At 52.7% G+C, this 20,154-nt stretch overlaps 1 protein-coding gene across 2 annotated transcripts; it reads left to right on the forward strand.

Annotated features, from left to right (window-relative positions):
* Positions 1–1,006: 1,006 nt before the first annotated feature.
* On the forward strand, positions 1,007–19,558 carry CPA5 (carboxypeptidase A5; the record flags this gene model as incomplete). Of its 2 annotated transcripts, XM_084230193.1 has the most annotated exons (11): positions 1,007–1,122; positions 2,173–2,254; positions 3,258–3,392; positions 11,309–11,407; positions 12,569–12,670; positions 13,809–13,910; positions 14,505–14,615; positions 15,001–15,091; positions 18,277–18,476; positions 18,834–18,918; positions 19,371–19,558. In XM_084230193.1, 11 exons carry the CDS (start codon positions 1,007–1,009, stop codon positions 19,556–19,558), a joined length of 1,311 nt encoding a protein of 436 aa, XP_084086319.1. The 2 variants fall into 2 exon arrangements, with proteins under 2 accessions (XP_084086319.1, XP_084086320.1); XM_084230194.1 differs by lacking the exon at positions 18,834–18,918 and having other exon boundaries at positions 19,371–19,523.
* Positions 19,559–20,154: the final 596 nt, after the last annotated feature.

The following is a 20,154-nucleotide window of genomic DNA, read 5'->3' on the forward strand; positions in this document are numbered from 1 at the left end:
CTTTATTCCCACTCTTCCCAGACCGTAAAGGGGGCTGTGCAGGGCTTCCAGGCTGGAGAAATTGACTCTGCTGTCTGTGGAGAACAATCATAATGACCAAAGTGACCTTCACGTCTAGCAGGAAAGCACCACCTACGCCAGCATTATGGTGACCACCTGAAGACAGACAAAAGGGAATCTTCACTGAATTCCTTCTCAGACAGTATCTATTTCCTTTGTTCTGCTCTCCATTCTCTTCTCTTGCCCTTCTCCCCATGGCAACTGCAGTACTGACCTAAGCTGCAGCTGTGACTAAGAGTTAATGCTTCTGAAATAATAATACGTTACATTTTTGCAGGCTTTGCCAAGCCAATTCACCCAAGCTGTCTCATCTAATAGCCCCCCAAAACCCTGTGAGGTAGGGAGGGGAGGGATTATTAATCCCATTTGACTGATGAGTAAACTGAGATTTAGGGGTATCATGGTAATGGCCCTAGATCTCTTAGACAGGAAGTGAGCACCTTCACAGCCTCTCACCCCTGCTTTCTGTCAGTGGTGTCCACACTCTTGTGTGTCAGGAGGATACGGCCCGGGGAGGGGGTAGGTGTTGGGGAGAAGGAGAGTAGAAGAACAGATAAATGAGGAGGGAGGGAACAGTGGTTTCCCTGGGCCTCTCGAGTCGCTCATCGTTCTCCAGAGAAGGGAGGTTTGAGGCTCACAAGAGGCTGGCCCAGCAAACACCCAGGGAGACAAAAAAAAGAGTGAAGGGCCTTGTCTTCTTCTCTCTTTCCTTTTTCCCTGTCCCCTTTCCCCGGGAGGATTCACCTAGAAGTGGGGAGGGGTGGCCCCAGCTCTCCCAAGGCCTGGCGTGTGGGAGCCACACACTGGGTCTCCCCATGCCTCCCCTTTGGAGCCTGATACCCATTGTCGGACTGGGTTTGCTGGCCCTTAGGTGCTGTGCTGTCCTGAGGTCTGGGCCATGGCTGTGTGCCAGGAAAGCCCCTGAAGCTCGCCTGGAGGAAGAAGCATGCAGAGCACCCCTGGACGAGGCCTGGGGCCTGGCCTGGCCCCTGTGAGCAGGCAGATGCTCCTGGTCTGCAGCTTTCTCCTGGCGGCCACTTGGGGCCAGATGAATTTCACAGGGTGAGTGGCTGCTCCGTAACAGGAGGGAGGACGGCGGGCTAGGGGGCCAGTTGTCCCACGGGGGTCCTGCTGGGACAAGCGACGTGGCACAGGGAGTCAGGACTGAAGACACTACCGGCTCAGACGCTCACTCACATGCTAATGGGCAGCACAATCACCAGTTCTATGGCCCCTAAATCCAGAGTTCCCCATCTGGGGGTCTCTGGTTAAGCCTTTAAGGCTCCAAGAGACCCTTGGAACTACATGTAACTATTTTGTTCATAGCTTTCCTCAGATTCTTCAAGAAGTTAGAGGGACTATCCCCTCATAGATAGATGTGACATTGTCCTCTCAATACAACAGGTGCTGGGACCTACCTCAGGCATCTATGGACGCGATTTCTCAGCCCCCTAGAGACCTTGGCGGTCACTATTCCACACAGGAGTAGGAAGGGCATAGTCTTAGAGAGGGGGTTCATTGGCTAGCTGGTCTCAGCCAGCTAGAAAGAGGGCCAATGCCAGGCATCAGATCCCAGAGGTCACCCCACAATCTCCTCAGTTACTCTACCTCCCACTAGGACTGGAGTCTCTCAGCACCCCCCACCCCCAATCTATAGTGAAGCTGATCCTTTTTCCATGTCCTTAGGCTCTTGAAAGAAGGTAGGAGGGGGCGTGGAGTTCAGACAGACCATGGCCTTGGGTCTTTGTGGGAAGGGCATTTGGGGCTCCCTGTATCTAGTCCTTTTTCTCTTTTATCCTTTGCTCTCCCCTCTTCCATCCTCCACTTTCCCTTCTCATCTTTCTTTCTCTGTCTTGGTGTTGGCTTCAGATGTGTCAGTGACACTGACAGGCTCCTCTAGACCCTGGTGGGCTGCTGGGCAGGAGAGGACTTGTGTGCTTTCCCCCGCAGCAAGCCCTTCTGCTTAGGGGCCCTGCCTCCTGGTGTCAGGGTGGCTCCCAGCCTTCCTGCCAGGTTCCCTAGCCTGGCCCCTTCTCCCCTGCCTTCCTCCGAGCGGACAGCCGGTTCCAGGAAGCCCTCACAACAGCTCAAGCTCCTCCCGTGTCTTTCCAGAGACCAGGTTCTTCGAGTCCTGGCTAAAAATGAGAAGCAGCTTTCTCTTCTCAGGGATCTGGAGGGCCTAAAGCCCCAGAAGGTGAGGAGCCCCCAGAACTGTGCACGTTCGGCCCCCTACCTCACAGAAGCTTGCATCTTTGGCTCCCCCCAACCCCCAAACCTGCCAAAGAGCTTCCAACCCTGTGGAAAAATCAAACGCGGCTCCTCTTTAGAAGAGGTGGGGAACACTTGCCCAGAGGGTGGGCGGCCCTCCCTGGCTTTCCCTTCCCTTCTGGATTGGGGGCTGCGGAGCAGACCCTGTAACAGGGCTGAGCTGGGGGACTCTGGAAACAGCTGGAATACCCTAAGGCCACACGGGAGGTGCACACATCTCTGGGTGGGATGCCCCGGGGCACGCAGCCTGGACCCATCTGCTTCCCAATTGGAATGGCTTAGCTTGGCAAACCTGTGTTTTATTTGGGTTCATCCCTGTCAGCCCGAGCATTTGCTTCCAAGAACATTTGTCCTCTGCAAGTATCCCACAATGGAAACATTTTCTTCAACTACTATAATAGAAGGGTTTTGTTTGAGGGCTGTTGAAACACCCGCTGTTTCTGGCCGTGACCCAAAGCCCAGCTTCCTGCGTGCCCCCATCTGCCAAGACCCACAACACTCCATCATAATCCTCCCATGTTACAAATTGAGAAACAGACAGCATTTGTATGGTTTGGGGATTCAGATGGGGCCTCTCCTGCTTCTCCTGGGCTTGCGAGTTGGCGATGTCTCCCTCTTCTGACCGGGGTTCTTGTCCGTATTCGTGTCCCAGAGGATGTTTTGGGTTCTCTGGAACCTGGCAAAGTTTCAATGTGTGAGTGAGGCTGGGAGGTGAAGGTGCTTGAAATTAGGGGAAGAAACTCAGTGACTGGGGGAATCTTGTGTATCCTGGTGTTTCTACTTGGCCGTAGGGCTTGAATCAGGGAGCTGGGGCAACTTTAGCCCCTTTCATGGTGTAAGAGAAGACCGCCTGGCTGTCCAGGGGGCCTACAGGAGTGCGTGTAAGGACATGGGATACACGCACTCACTTTTCTTTCTCTGTGGATAAGGTGGACTTCTGGCGTGGCCCAGCCAGGCCCAGCCTCCCTGTGGATATGAGAGTATCTTTCTCGGAACTCAAAGATGTCAAAGATTATCTGGATTCTCACGGCCTTGCTTACAGCATCATGATAAAGGACATCCAGGTGAGGTCCCGCTCCGCCATGGAGACTGAGGTCTCCCTTTCCATACTCCTTTCTGGTTTGGGCCCAACACGGAGGGAGATCATCCAGGCCTAAATGTGGGACGTCTTGTATCTGGAGTTCCCGACGCATCTCTGTGAACCTGTCGTGGAAATAATGAAACCTCATCCTTCTCAGAGGACTGTGAATCTGGGGCCGAGTTGGGGAGGGTCTCATCGTGTGGTGATGGCAAGGTGGCTTGTGGACAGTCCTCTTAGGGGGGACACAACAGAAGGTGGAGGAAGGGAGGCAGGAGGGGAGAACAGGCTGCACGTCTACCCCTGCTTTCCCGGCAGCTCCCCCATCTGTCGTCTCAGCCATCTTATACCAGGGCCCTTGTGAGCCCTGCGGTGGCTCCCCTGACCTCTGCCTCCAGGCACTTCTCCAGGAGTGGCGGCTGCAGCCCCACCCTGGGTAGGTAGAGGAGAGCCTCCATCCTGGGCATCCCTATCTCCCTCCCCATCACCACTGCACCTCACAGGGTCTCTGCTGAGGGTCATGGAATTCTATTTCGATTGTCCTATCTGCAAGGATATCCCAAGGCAGGGCTCTCCCTCCTTCCTAAAGTGATTCTTTTGGGTTCCGCTCAGCGGTTCAGCTCAGTCTGCACCCCTGGACAGATGCTGTTGAGCACCGTGTACCTGCAGAACCTGCAGAACAGACTGGATCCCCACCATGTGGTGCTGCAGCTAACCTCCAAGTGTGGGAACAGTCTCCCGGAGTGCGCACACTTGACGCTGCGGCGAGGGAGCACTCCCTTCCCATGCACACAGGGCTGGGGCGCTTAGGTCCATTCAAAGATCTTTCTCCCTCATCAGGCACATCTGTTTCCCACTCAACATGTCAGGGTGGGCTATTTCTCTCATTGAACCCCCCACAAACAAAAATGGGGCAAATCCCACAGACAAGAGAGGCCACCACATCAAAAGAACTAGAACTCAATTCTCAGTTTTAGCCTCTGCCCGCATTTTGAAGTTTGCCTTTCCCTACTTCTGCCCCACCCTGGAAAGCCTGCAGCATTTGGCAAACAGACATCAAGAGGTCTCTGAGAATTTTCTGTTGATTTCTGCACATCAGGGCCCCCAAGGCACCTCTGAGTCTCCTCCTGGGGAGCTGGTCCTCAGCCTGTCCTCTCCTGGAATCCCGGGAGAGCAAGGAGCTGGGGAGAGCTTTTCACTCCCTCTCAGTAAACTGTCCTGGACTCTAACCTCGCCAGGCAGGATTTTCACCAACAGCTTGGGCTGTCTGCTGCTCATCAAGCTCCGACTGTCATCCTTGAGATCACATTTTGGCTGAGAGCGGGGGGTGCGGGGAAGCTGCTGTGTGGACTCATCTGTGGTGATGATGGGGGAAGGTGTCCAGGGAAAGAAAGCTCCGAGGCGCTAACAGGAGGGAAGGGCTTTGGCCCTTCAAGATGCTGGCCTCCGGTCTAATGACTCAGTTACTGATCGCCTCGCAGGCCTGGTCTCTCCCTGTCTCTGCGCCTCCTCAGTCCAGTATTTGGCTTGTTGTCTCCTGTGGGGTGGACCCTTAAGAGCTGTCTGCTGGGTGAACATCCCCTGGCAGGAACAGGAAACACTCACCTAGAGAGAAAACTTCCCCATAGGTTGGGCTTTGTCTCCAGAGCCCCTTCCCCAGAGCTCCTCGAGGATGGCCCAGGATGGTGCTCATGGTCTCTCCTCACACCCTAACACCTACTCTAGGATCTGCCGCTTCTAGGGACTTAATGGCTGTTAGCCAAACTAATGGACGTGAGAAGGAAAGGAGCGAGAACAGGGTGTGTGCTTGCTGGGACCAGGCTGAGAGGGGTGTGAGCACCTTATGGCTCCTTTTCACTTTAGCCAGAGTCACCGGGAGAATTTGGGGGCTCCCATGCCCCTTTGTCCCCATCAGAGAGGGAAGCTTGAGATAAAACAGGGGGGTTCATTCATTCTGCCCGTAGAAGCAGATCCCTACTGTGTGCTGGGTTTGGGCCAGGGGCTGAAATGCTACAGACAAGTGACCGTCCCTGTCTCCAGGGGCGCCGGGGGGTGGGGGCTGGGAGCGTGGCAGAGAGTAAATCAGTGATGACAATGGAGTGGATGAGTGCGCTGATGGAGTGGAGCGGGTTGCTATGGGAGCGAGTACAAGAGGCACCGCGCGGCTCTGAGAAGGCGGTAATTGCCAGTGCTGGCTGAAGAGCTGCTGGGGGGGCCTGGCAGGGGAAGGGGTGCCCCTCCCCTTGGGGATAAGGCCGGACCAGATCACAAAGGGCATCCTCCACGGGGTGAAGAGGTCGAGGTTTTCTCCCCCAAACTCTGGGGGAGCCATCAGAGGACGCTGACTTGATCAGATTAGCATTTACGAATCCCTCTGACAGTGACAATGTTGAGTGGGGACAGGCGCGGGGAAAGGTTGACAGGCAGGAGGGTGGTGAGGAAATTGCGGTGGGCCAGGCAAGAAATTATCAGATCCTGAGTGAGCTCTATTTGCATTTAATTTTTCTTCACCTCCTCGTATCCCCCCCACCCCGAGTCCTTTAGTTTTTTTTTTTTTTCCCTGGGATGAGTCGCCATGGAAAAGCTTCACTTGAGCAATCAGCTCTGTGGATTTTAATGGCTTTTTTCTGATTACAAAATTAATAAATATTCATGTTCAATAATTAGGAAAATAGGGGAAAGCACAAAGAAGAAAGCAAAAATCACCCATGCTCTGACCATCGAGGGCAAAATACAATTTCGCGTAAATATTGCTTTACCCATTTCCCCCTCTCTCCTGGATCATTCCCATTAGCATAATATGGAGTTATTTCTCTCAACTTAAAAAAATCCCCTCTTCACCCCTCCCCTCCCCCTGTCCCCCAGCATCACCCCTTTCTCCCCGTCCCCCTGGAGTAAAATGGGAGACACTGACTCTACTCACCACCTCTGTCTCGCCCCAGGCCCAAGGGCCCACTGTCCCTGGACAATGTCACACACAGCTCCCAGGTCCAGCCCAGTTTCAGCTCATTGTTCTGTCACCTTTCAGCACAACTGATGTCTCTTCTTTCAGCTTCCGGGACAGCGGACGGCTGGGGTGACCCCCTCTAGCTGGCTGCTCCTCTGCATTTGCCTTTCTGAGCGACTCTGCCTGTGGATTTTTCCTCCTCCTCTGTAATGATGGTGGGGGATACCTCCTAATTCCTGAGTGTTCCCATACTTGCAGCTCCAGTCAGCCCCCCTCTCTCCTGGACTCCAGACTCAGAGCCAGCCGCCTAGGTAATGTGTCCTCCTGGGTGTCTCAAGCTCTGCTGGCCCTCAACCTGCTTGCTTCTCCTCTGCCTTCCCCACCTCAAGAAATACCAACACCACCCTTTGGGTCACTCAGATGAGAAAGCTGGAGTCATCCTTAACCCCTTTCTCACATCCTACAGCCAACCCACCAGCCAAACCCATCAGCTCTACCCTCATGGATATACGTCTTCTCACACCTTGACTGTCACCCGGCCAGCACGCCATCAACCTTCCCCTGGATCATTCCAGTGGGGGGTTCTGAATACTGTCCCTGGTACCACCCTTACCTCCTTACTGCCCTGTCTCCAAACAGCAGCCAGAGGAGCTCTTTGAAAGTACGTGTGTCCAGTGACGTTACTCTACTTAAAACCCTCCATGACTTCTCGATTCACCCAGAGTAAAAGTCCTTAAAATGCCTCTAAATTTCTCTCTACCCTACACCTCTCCCCGCATCACTGACTATTCTCTCCTCGATCACTGGAATATAGGAATATAGGAATATCACCTAGATATTCCTCGACCTAATCTGACACGTTTCTACCTCAGGGCCCTTGACTAGGCTCACACCTCAGGGCCTTTGCACTTGCTGGTCCTCAGAGCTGGAATGCCATTGTGAAGGTACCTGTATGGTTTCTTCACTTGCTGCTTTCAAAACTTTATTCATGTCACCTTTTTATTTTAAATTGTACCCTTCTCTCCTTCCTCCCTCTCCCCTTCCCACTGCTTCTCTTTTCCTTTTGGTACTTACCACTTTCTAATATTCTGTAGAATTTGTTCAGCACTTATCAGCTCATTGTCTGTCTCCCCTGCCCAGCTCCGTGGGGGCAGGCAGTTCTGTTTTGTTGGACACCATCTCTATCCCACTCGCCAGGCAGCCGTTCCACCCCTCACTGCAACAAAAATGCCCTCGACGATGTCATACCTAGCTCCTGGGTGCTCAACAAACAGTTGTTTGCTGAATAAAAGAAATTAAACTAGTGGAACTGCTGTGTTCTGGGGTGGGGGTGGGTGCAGCTCTGAGGAGGACAGGACAGATAGGTTGGGAGAGAGAGAAGGCAAAGGAAGAAAGAGACAATTGTGAGCAAGAACCTCAGGGGTGAGTCTGGCTGTCCCAGGGGGCCAGGGACAGGAAAAGGACCCTCCGTTAGGAGGGGCAGCCTGACTGTATCCCCACGTGACCCTTAATGCGGAATCTGCCTTGGGAGTCCCCCCAACACCACCTTCCCGCTGGAGAAAGCCAGGTGTCCAGATCACACCGTGTGATGATTATTCCACCAGAGTCCTGGAGTCACCCCAACCCCCAGTCACCCCAACTGCTGTCTTGTCACTGGTATCTTCATAGCTGGCGTTTACCGCGTGCTCCGCAGTGATCTAAGCATTTTGTGTGTACTAACCCTTCCAGTCCTCACGGGAACACGGTAAAATAAGTGCTAAAGTGTGTGAGAACATGACCCCCATTATATGAGGGGAAACTGAGGCACAGAGAAGTTAGTCATTTGCCCAAGGTGCTGACGGCCTCAGCATTTAATCTGAAACTGCCTGGTTCTCTGCTCCTGTGCCATCCGCCTCCTGGGTGGTCATCACTGCTGTTTGGGTGTTTTAACTGTTTTCTGGGCAGTGAACACACAGTTCAGCCTGGACCTCAGGGGGGCTTTCATTCTAACAAGGGGGAATGTGCTGTCGCCCTTCAAGAATGCTTGGATTGCAGTTGCCACCCGCCATGACCTGTTACTACGAATGTTAAGCCTGGACGATAAGGCCAGGGACCTACCTGGAGAGGTGCCTGCTGGCCGCAGGGAGTGGGGGAAGAGCCCATGTGTCTGTGTGCGGCGGCCTGTGAGCGGCGGCCATTTTACCGTCTGTGGAGTTCAGGCCTCAACATCATCCTCAGGGTCCCCCGTCTCTCCCCCACTAAGGAAGTGCTGATCTTTGCTTAATGTCCCCATCCTTCCTCATCCCTGTCATAAATTAATTCACACCAAGGTATTACTTTCCCTGTCAGGTTATGGCTTCCAGGGAGGCAAATGGCTTACGTCTGAGGTTTTTTTCTTCTTTCTGAGCAGCCTGACAGGACTGTAATTAGGCATTCCTGAGCCTGTGGCAAGATGCGTGCTCAGTTCTCCCATCCCCTTCCCTCAGCTCCGTGAAGGGAGCAAACATGTGTGTATTTTTCAGGCCAGGGCAGATTAATATTCCTGGAATTGGGGCGCAGCTGCGAGGGCTGAGCATTCCCAATTTGTAAGCAGGCGTCATATCCATTCACAAGCCTGCTAGGGTGTTTGGAAAGTTATTTGCAGTTTGGTGCCGACTTCCCATTTGCCTCCAAGCTGTTCTGAGGAACAAAGGACACCCCCCTCCTTGGGAGCTGTCTTCCTGTGGGTGTCCCTGGGCTGTGTGGGAAGAGCTAGGGTTTCTGGCCCTTTCTTCCCAGTTTCTCTCTGTCCTTCACATTCACACACAGCTCCGGATGCTCCTGTAGTCCTTAGGAGAGTAGACAGATGAAACTTGTAACTGCATTACAGGCAGGACAGAGCTGGGGCCAGGCTGACCCTCACTTGGGGTGTCCTGGCCTGGCCTGCTCTCTCCTCTGCAGCTGCTCTTCACAGCTGGTAGCGGGCAACCAGCAGTGCTGGGCACACATTGGTCATGGAGGCCTGTTGAGATTCCCATGGATTTCCTGGGGAGAAGACAAATTCCCTTTGTTCCAGCTTCCCAGGGGGGGTGCTTGTGCCAGCAGTGCTGAGGACTCCTCCACCATCTCTAACTTAACCAGCAATTCAGTTTTGCCCAAGTGCAATCATCCCCAGCCTCTCCAATTCAGCCCGCAAACGCTGCAATTACAATTGCCTAGCGTGTAGTCAGTGCTCAAAAAGGAAAGAAAATGAGCCTTAAACATCGATTTCCAGTCCCATTTTAAAATCTATAAACCAGAGGGTTGTGAGCCAGCTGAGTGGGGCAGCAGGGTGAGCGAGCCACGGGGCAGTGGCTGTGGGTGCTGCAAGGTGTGTGTGTGGGGGGGTGGGTGGTGTGTGTGTTTAAGGGGAGCTGGTCTCTTCCAAGCCCGGGACTAAAGGCTCCATGGCTACAACTTCATTTCAGCCATCAGGGACTTTTGCCTTAGTTTTGGTATTACTAATTCATTTAAAAGATCTCACTCATTGAAGTAGTATAAACACATTGCCAAAACATGAGAATAGAGAAAAGAAATTGCTTAATCATAATCCTTCTATCCTAACAGGCATTTTGGTGTAATTTTTGGGCATTTTAATGTCTTGTTTTTCTATGCTTAGGGTACTTGCTTTTTCATTATTTTAAAATAGTTTTTAATTGCAAGACAAGTATGATGGATTTTTCAGCTATTTTTCAGCTATTGGTGTGACATTTTGCACACCTCTCTTTCTCTCTCTGCACACACACACACACACACGCACATACCTCTGTGTGTGCATGTTTGTTATTCTTGTTAGCCTTTAATTCTGATAGCTAACTAACGAAGGAACCCAAGGCAGGGAGCGAGGGTATCTGGTTTGTAGCTCACCTCTGCCCTTGGCTAACTTTGCCATTAAATCTCTTTACCTCTCCAGTGTGCTTTGTCTCTCCAACATGAACTGTTCATTCCTGCTCTGTCATCTGGCATGTGGCTGGATCAACTGAGACAATGAGGATAAGAATCCTGTAAACTGACAGACTCTGGCCTAAGTCAGATGTCATCAAGACTTACTTGTGACCCAGGGTTGTAAACCAGAGTGACTCTGGGTCGAGGCCTTGTTTTCCCAGACCCAGGGTTCAGAGGGGCCCGGGTAGACCCACACTGGACAGTCAGCTCCTGAAAAAGGGTGCCTGCCCATTTGCTGAGTGTCAGGCTGGGAAATGTGTCTTGGGGTGATCAATGCTGGGATGTGTGGGTGTCGAGCCAACCCAGGCACCGTGCTGCCCTCACTATGGTCGGTGGCATGTACCCCATGAAGACTGAGTGCCAACTCCAGGCTGGTGCTCAAGGACATAGTTCTGGCTCACCTCTACTCTGTTTAAGAGGCAGTTAACATGGTGAGTGAACGGATGTTGACACATAAATCACAGTAATTTGGACTGACTTTGTCCACACCTGGCTTTCCAGATGGCTTGGATACCAAGCGTCTAGGCACTTGCTGGGGGTAGAGTTAATGTTGAGGGTCAATGCACATGGTCCAGAGTGGGCCTGGGCTACGTGGAGTGTTCATGGAGGGCAAAAGCAAGTTTGGCAGCAGACCACAAGCATCTTTCCAGAACACTTTCATATCCATCACTGCATTTTATTCTATCAGTTGGGCAAGACAGAGATAATTGTCCCAGTTTTTAAGCTGAGGACACTAAAACCAATTTTCCATAGCAAGTTAGTGGCGGTGGCAGACACGGAACTCAGCTCTCCAGACTCCTTGTCCTGTGTCCTTGGGAAGTGGTGGCATGAATGCCAATGGCCAAGTGGAAGAACCATCCGGCAACCCGGTGTCTCCCCTGCTGTCTGGTTTGCTCGTGGTGGCTCAGTCTCCCGGGATCATGCAGTTTTTGGGTACAGCTGAGTCTGGGCTCCAGAGGGGCCTGGCAGGCCCAGCCTTCCCCTTCCTTCTAAAACATGCTCCTCTCTCCTAGGTGCTGCTGGATCAGGAGAGGGAAGCCATGGCCAGGTCCCGCCGGCTGGAACGCAGCGCCAGCAGCTTCAGTTACTCCTCTTACCATACCCTGGAAGAGGTAGGTCTGTCCAGTTAAGCTCGGGGTTTTGTTGTCCCTCTGGGCCCTAAGGGACAGAGGCACTTAAGCAGAGACCAGTGAAGAGCCGTGGGTTGCTGAGGAGACTGTGGGACACTTGGGGCAGGCTAAGCAGACACTGGGTGGAGGGTTCTTAGGTAGGACAGTTTCAAAGAGGCCCAAAGGCCAGGATCCTGAAAGAGGGCGCTGAGGGGCAGGAGTGCAGCCCACAGCGGTATGGTGCCAGAGTTATGGGCTCACTAGGTGGAGCCAAGGCAGGGACCCTCCACTGGTTGGAACAGCAGGTAGAGACTGCCTTCCTATCCAACCCTGTGGCTAGGGACGAGGGGTCTTGACCTCACCACAACTAGACCTGGTGTTAAGTGGCCCAGCCGTGGGTACTGAGGGTAGAAGGAGCAGGAAGTCAGCGCACTGAGAGTCATTTTGTAGAATAAAATAGAGATGCCTTCACTTGAAGAAAGTTCGTGATCACAGCTACAGCCAGCTGGGACAGGTGTGACTGATGGTGACTTATTTATAAAGAACATGTAAGCAGAACAGGGAAAGACCTAATACAGAAACTCGAGGCTCAGGGCCCATTTCCAAATAAAGGTTGAAGCCGTCCTCTCTATTATTGTCATGATTACTCTTCTCATTCCACAAGGCCTATAATGGAGGATTCATTTTCTTTCTTGTATTTGTCAATTAAATTATGGGTATTGCATGAATAAGGGAGTGAATTAATACAGCCTGTCAATTTTTATTCATGTCAAAGATAAATAACCCTTCCTTTGAGGGTCTTAGAGTCTAAAAGGGAAAGGAAGACCTATGAGATCTGTCAAATGAATAGAAGGGGTTGAGAGAGCATTTCCAGCTGAGAGAGACTTGCAGGTTGACTCTGAGGACTGAGTAGTCTCAGCTTATGCTGTTCTCTCAGGCAAAGTCTTAGCCCTGCAAGGGGGCAGGAAACCTGGGAATGCAGGCTGACCAGAACTTGTTGTCCTATGTCCTGAAGGGCATCTTTGACTCTTGTAATTCTCAAGGTTCTTTTAGATCCTCAGGGGAGAAGGGGAGCATTAAGGAGAATGGGAAATATTCTGAGAGGTCCTGGGGTTTACCCCCTCCCTGCTTAATTACCTGTGTGATAAATTTCATTCCTTTCAGATATATAGCTGGATCGACAACTTTGTAACTGAGCATTCAGATATTGTCTCAAAAATTCGAATTGGCCACAGTTTTGAAAACCGGTCCATTCTTGTCCTGAAGGTAAATTTCTCAGAGTTGACCTCTAGACTCTATAGTTAGAGAGCTTCTGGCCTAAGTTTGAGCTCATGTGGAGCTGTGGCTGGAGGGGAGTAGTAGGGAGAGAGGTATGTATACTCCTGTCCTGAGGTGACCCATGAGCTTTGGGATTGTGTCCAGGGACCCACCCTTGCAGGTGACAGTGTGACCCAGCATGTCCTGGGTCAGGAAGTAGGGGTGAGGATTGCTAAGGAGAGGGGACTGCAGAGTGACAGTCATCACCCTGGACTTGGGGTGTGAATGTGGGTGAGTCAACGGTCTTCCTGTTACCTTGATTGCATCATCTGTTAAATGGGACAAGAGGTGCATAGAGGCCTCATCTGCAAATGTCTGAGGTCATTTGGCTCAGGGAGCCCCACAGATAGGCCTGGGTCTATGGAGACACCTCCTTGTCCTCCATAGGGACCCGTGAAGACAGAATTTGAGCAAACTTGGCAGCATCAGTGCCCTTGCTCATGAAGGAGCCAATATAGGTGAGAGTGTGGAGTCACCCCTCCTGCCTCCCAAGAAAACAAAATTCTTTGTATATGCCCTAGTGAGCATTAGGAGAGTGGTGCACGCAAGCCTTGGCTGTCCATCTGTCGGGAGTACCTGCATTGCTGTTCTCAACATGCCCTAAGGACCTTCTGAAAGGCCCAAATGTCTCACCTAGGACCTGACTTTGCCAGCCCCTGCTTCAGTTTTCCCCAGGAGCCACCCTTTATCTCTCTATACTGTCATCTAAGACCTCAGGGTGCGGTCCTTGCACTGGCAGCTTCAGTATCCCTGGGAATTTGTTAGCGGGAAATCAGACCTCCCGAATCAGAATCTGCATTTTAGTGAGGTGCCTGGAGATTCATGAGCCCGTTAGATTTGGGAAGCATCAATCTAACACACACCCAAATCTGGGAAATTCTGTGCTTCTGACCAGATCACTTTGCTCTCCAAGAGCACCCCAGGGCTCTTGCTCAGGGACCTGCATGCATGTACCTGCCCTCTCTCGGGCACCTTGGGCCACCCCAGGCTGCGAGGACTCAACTAGGGCCTCTTTGAGGCAGCCCAGGGGCAGCCCTGTGGTTGTCTTAGTTCACACCTCTGTTTGGGGCCTGGTGCTTTTTCCCAGTTCAGCACGGGAGGTGTTCTGCGCCCAGCCGTCTGGATCGACACTGGAATTCACTCCCGGGAGTGGATCACCCATGCCACTGGCATCTGGACGGCCAAGAAGGTCAGCCTGAATGATGGGGGCTACAGCAAGGGGGTGGGTTTTGCTCGACCATTTTAGGGCACCTCCAGTAGGACAATTTTCCTGGGTTTGTTTATTTTTTTTGAAGATTTTATTTATGCATACAAGAGCTGGGGTGCAGGCCAGGGGTGTGGGGGTGAGAGGATCCACCGGATACAGAGTAGAGAGCAGAAAAGGCAGACTCATTGAAATACACTGCTGAGGGGAGCAGCAGGCGAGGCAGGAGAGGTCTGCTGCGCCATGTGGGTAGCTCCCTGGCCGGGGATCAAACTAGTGCTGCAGAGGCTGCGGACAGCTTCATTGGTTGCATCTTAACCCCTTTCACCACCAGGGAGGCCCCTTCCTGGGTTTGTTTAAACTCAGGGCACTCTCCCCCTCTTGCCCTGTGGAGCAGTTACCACATCTCTGGTTTCGTGCCTGTCTATCCTCTGCCTTGAGGTCATCTAAAATCCCCGGCTGTGGTCCTGTGAAGCTACTGCCTGATGACCTGATGACACCCTTGCCCACTACCAACTACGCACACGTCCTGCAGGGCCTCTCATCTCTCACCTGTACCCACTCTGCCTTTTCTTGCAGATTGTCAGTGAATACGGCAAAGACCGCTTGCTGACAAAGATACTGAATTCCATGGACATCTTCATGGAGATCGTAACCAACCCCGATGGGTTTGCTTTTACCCACAGCATGGTAAGGGGTCAGCACTGGGGGGCAGGGGAAAGTCACTGTGCTTCGGGAACCTGGGCTGTAGTGTCCTGGGAGCCCCTTGCTGAGTTCCACTGTGGCAGGTGGGCTGCCTTGTCTTTGGCTCATCTCTTGTCCTCAGGCTACCCTCCCATGGCCCATGGAAGGCCACTGTTGGCAGCTTGTGCTCAGGCCTCTACCCATACCCCAACTTTAACTGCTAAGAGATGATCTGCAGCCTCAGCCCAGCCCCATCCTGTCCTCGAGATGCCTTCCTTTTGCCCCTCTCTGTCCTATCAGGTCCCCGCCCCCTTCCTAGGACAGGTTGACAGAGGCCCCCATCCTGGCAATGGGCCCAGTGAATGAAGTCACCTGTTCTGGGCTTTCTCAGAACCGCTTGTGGCGGAAGAACAAGTCCAACAGATCGGGGATCTTCTGCATTGGTGTGGATCTTAACAGGAACTGGAAGTCGGGCTTTGGAGGTATGGCAACCTGCTGGGCCCAGGGGCAGGGCTGGAGAAGGCCTTGAACTTTGGCACGTGTCCCACACAGTCCAATTATGTTGACTCTTAAGCTGGGAGGCAACGTAGTTAGCTAATGGGCGTGAGTCACGGCCAGGGGCAGGTGAACACATGCCCAGGGTTGGCTGTGGGCCCTGGGAGAGCTTGCACGTGTGTGTTAAATGTGTACAGTACGCCAGACCTCCGTGGGAAACAGCTCCTTGCATGGGAACTGACTGCAATTCGCAAATATGGCAAAGAAAGGCATAAGGAGGTACATGGTAGACTTGTTGGTTTTTCAAAGTTCAGAGTTGCTGGTGCTCTCCAAATGTCCTTAGCCCTTCCTGAAGGGAGCATGCTCAATGCAAGAAGGTGCTTCTGAACTCACTCCTTGGGAGCTATGATCTGATATTTGCCCTCTGGGGAAGCCAGGATGATGGTTCAAATATAGAATAAGCCAACTCTATCATCAACACTGACTTGTGCCTGGTGGTTATTTTTGACCCAGTTCCTTTGTAGCCCTGGGCTACTGGGCTGTGTGTTTCTAGTTCTCCTGAATCCCTAATGTTCTTCCCTGGTAATCTCCCTCATCATGCCAGGGGCACAGGGACTGGATGGGGAAACTGAGGCCTCCAGAAAGCCCAGACACAAGTATGTGGATTTTGGGAATGTGGCAATTTGATGGTGGGCTGGGTTCTGCCAGGACAGTCTCTAGAGGCAAGGACTGCAGGCACAGCCCTCAGCCCCCAGATGTGGCCTCCACACCATACAGGGAATTGGGGTTTGGCTTCTTGGAAGACGTGCCATTGTTGTTGAAAAACAGTTCTATAGACAGGTGGCCCAGCCAATGAGTTAGGACATTCTACACCTGGATGGATGCCCATCACTTTGAAAATGTAACTTCTTTGAGTCTGTTCTCATTGAGTTGATCTCAAGCATTGGAGTGAGGCCCCCCAGTCCACAATGTGGGGGTTACCTAGAGTCTAGGTCTGTGTGAGTAACAGCTTGTGCAAGGGGATGGAATACATAAAGTCAGGCAATTCTACCCCTCAACAACTAGGCGCTCGCCCCAGGAGGACCCCTTGGAACTGGCTGAAGTGTGTGCTCACGGACCCCAACACAGACCACCTCATGGAAAGACAAATCACCTCCTAAAGAAAGTAACTTTTGTGAATTTCATTCCAGGAAAAAAAACCTGTATATACACAGTGTAAAAAAAAATATATGGAAAAAAAGTCCAGAAGGGACAAAAAGCTCCCATAATCCCACTATCCAAAGATTACTGCTTTTAATAATTTACCGTGTCCTTCCAGAGATTTCCCCTTGCTACAAATTACATTTTTAGAGAAGGAAAAATAAATAGCTAATGAATCCATTAGCAGGTACTTGTGAAACAGGCAGGCTCAGAGGACTTTGGCTGTGAATGTCTGAGAGAGGCAGGCAGCTAATTCCCATTTGGTCAGGGGAAGATTAGTTTATTCTGCTTAGCTCAAACCAGAACTAATGGCCTGAAGTGTTTCTCCATATTTGGGCAAAGCCACCTGGTTGTTGGCAAGGGAACCGCTTTCCATGCGTGGGCTGCAAACGCAGACAAAGCTTTCAGCCTCCCCAGCCCCCCACCCCTCTGCTCATCTGTTGCTATTTGTCATTCATCAAGTATAGCAGGTGCAGAAACTCCCGGCAGACACAACAAACAAGGCCACTGTTAGGGGGGTCCGACTCCAGATTGTGGGGCTGCTTCTTACCCCTCACTCCTTGCAGGAACAACCCCTTCTAAACAGGGTCCCCACCCCAGGTGAAGACCTGCACACCAAGAGGTGTGTGCTCCCCAGTGACAGAATTGCCCCTGGCTCTGCCTGTGGCCAGAAATAGTGTGTGTCTGGGCTGGTGACTCAGGCGGGAAGATTTTGTTTATGGTTTATCATTGCATTAATTTAATTGCTACATAGTGAGTAATCTGTAGACCATCTCTCCCACCTATACCGCCCTCACCTGCACTCTTAGGGAGGACTGGTTTCCTGCAATCCTGAGCATCATCTCACCTGGTCCATGGGCCAACCCCTAGCTCTCAGCCAGCTGCTAACCTGGGGCTTAAAATGGGGGGCTCTGGCATCCTCTGGGGACTACAGAAGTTGGGAGGATTTCTGGCCCCTGGATTGGGCTTATGTACAATTATTTCGGGGAGAAGGTGCTAGAAGAAAACCTGGGCTGGCTCTTCCCCTAAGGGTCCCTAATCCCTAAATCTTGACCAGCCCGGCACCCTAGAACATGACCTTTAAGGGGAGGAAAGCAGGAGAGGAGCAGAAGAGGAAAAAAAGAGATGGGTCCTAAGAATCTAGGATGAAATGGGAACAAACTAAATTGTGAACGGAACAGAGGCTGCGTTCCTCATTGCCCTCTTCCCCAACTTAGGTGGCTAAGGAGAATTTTCAAAGACCTCTTTGCATCTGTGGTTTCCAGACCAACCTCAGGCCACTCAGGGGATCTATTATCTCTGTTTCTGGCCCCTTGAGCCCGTCAAATCTGGGGCCACAGCTGTGGCCAAAGGGCAGTGAACCCAACCCTTCCCATGACCATGGAGGGTCCGCAGAGAAGGGTCAGGTCAAGGGGTCTCTGCTCAGGGGAAGCCGGGTTGGGCGGGAGACCTAGCGTCGCCCCTGGTCTGCCTCTCCGACGGGACCACAGTTGGAACTGAATCAGAGGACAGGCCAAGGGAACTCCCACAGGGCCAGAGTTGCTGCCTCCCAGCGTGGCTACCACCTCCTGATGAATTAGATGGGGCAACACAGGGCTCACAAGCGCCTCTTCAGATATTGGTGGCCCAACATGGTGAACGTTTATTTTTCATGCACATGAAGTCCACGGTGGGTAGGGCACTGCTCGGCAGCACTCTTCCCACGGTGTCAGAGGGACCCCGGACACCCCCTCCATCTAGAGTTTTCCTTCCAATCACATGGCTAGAAGACATGGGGACAAACGCTTGATCTTGGACAAGAAGAGACACATCGTTCCTGTCCCCACTCCGTGATCACACGTCGTCTCATGGCCTCCACCAAACTGCAGAGGAGCCGGGACATGTAGAGGAATCCTGGATACCCTGTGAACACTCAGGGTTTTTCCCAAAACTGGGTATTTTAACCCTTTGGGTGGTTTTATGTCACTTCCAGGAAATGGCTCTAATAACAACCCCTGCTCAGAAACTTACCACGGCCCCGCCCCCGAGTCGGAGCCAGAGGTGGCCGCCATGGTGAAGTTCATCACGACCCACGGGAACATCAAGGCTCTGCTCTCCATCCACAGCTACTCCCAGATGCTCATGTACCCTTACGGCCACTCACTGGAGCCTGTTTCTGACCAGGAGGAGTTGGTGAGATCAGTCGCTCAGGGCTGGAGGTGGGGGGATCTAGCAGACTCCCAGAGGCCTCAGGTAATCCCTCTGAAATGAGGGTCTGGTCAGTAGATCTCCTGGTAGGAGTGGGGGCAGCTTGCTGTGCTCATGGGCGACCAGGTTCCAGCCCGAAGTGCTGTGTCACCTTCTCACGAGAACCTTCTACCCTTCCTAATCGCGGGGACTGAAGAGGGTGCCAGGCTTGGGGATCCCCCACTCCTCACCCTCTGGACCAGAACTCTAGACCAGAACTCAGACCAAAGCTTCCTCTAGCTACAGGTAACTCTGGTCTTATTAAGGAAAAATTACCATTTAACGATGCATGCCACCTTGCAGTTCAATCTTGCCAAGAATGCAGCACAGGCGCTGCATGAGGTCCACGGAATCGAGTACGTTTATGGCAGCATCAGCACCACCCTCTGTGAGTGAGCCTCCCGCTGACACCGCTTCAAGCCCACAGCCGCCAGGGCTGGCGGTGCAGCTCCTGGCTGGCTGGCAGCCCTGGTTGGTCACAGGGCACTGCTCTAGATCTAGCTGATTCCCACCTCAGACTAGAAGGGTGTGAGTGGGGGTACCCAGAAATGGGCAGCGGTTGCTTTGCAGCATCAGTTAACACAGAGCTGATCCCTGGCTTCTTGCAAAGTTCCTTGAGGGGCGAGATCCTAAGTCTGCTGGCCTCAGGGAGCTTTCTTTTGAGGGGGCAGAGTTTGGGCTGGGTAAGCAGCAGGTGGCCCAAGTCAGAGTCTGTGCCGGAAGTTTGATATGGTCTTTGGTGGGGGGATTTGGCCCCAAGGACCTACCCAGGATGCATCTGTGCCTTGTGCCCACACCCTGTTTTTCCTGTTGGGGCACTTCTTTGTCCTTTGCTTCCAGATGTGGCCAGCGGGATCACTGTGGACTGGGCCTACGACCATGGGATCAAGTACTCCTTCAGCTTTGAGCTCCGGGACACCGGGCAATACGGCTTCCTGCTGCCCGCCTCCCAGATCGTCCCCACCGCCCAGGAGACCTGGCTGGCGCTTCTGACCATCATGGAGTACACCCTGAAACACCCCTACTAGCCGCACTACTGAGGGAGGAGCAAGAGGGTTTGTCCTCTCCCAAGGCCTGGGGCTCCTCCTGAGCCTCATTTAGGCAGCCCTACCCCATACCCCAGCCCTGATCCCTTAAATAAAAGAATCTTTGAACAGGCTTGGTGGCCTCTGGGGTGGCTTGGCTGCCACCCCTTTGGGCTCAACATTGAGGAGGGGTCAGGACAACTTGAAATTCCTGGGAAGCCTCGTGGCCCCTGGGTACGCGGGACAGTGAAGGACGTACGACGTGTCCTCCCCGCGGCCATGTTCTCAGGGCTCAAACAGCTAACTCCCCCTCTGGGAGCTGCTGATGGACACATGGCCTCCACAGTATTTACCATTTAAGATGACCCCAAAGGGGAAAGTTTGAGCTAAAGGATAGCTTTCCATGAGGGGGAGCCAGGTCTCAATGGGCCTGCTTCATTTCCCAAGCTGGGTCCATTTCAGAGGCCCCACTTAAAAGACTCCACTTATCCCAGAAACCCAAGTGAGCTGCTCACCGGCTCCTCCTGGGCATCCTTGCAGGCCCCCTGGTCTTGGGGGTGGGTCACAGCAGAGCTCCGCAGCCAAGAACACGTGTACAG

The sequence above is a fragment of the Talpa europaea genome (assembly GCF_964194135.1).
Source record: "Talpa europaea genome assembly, chromosome: 3".
In the NCBI taxonomy this organism is placed as follows: domain Eukaryota; kingdom Metazoa; phylum Chordata; class Mammalia; order Eulipotyphla; family Talpidae; genus Talpa; species Talpa europaea.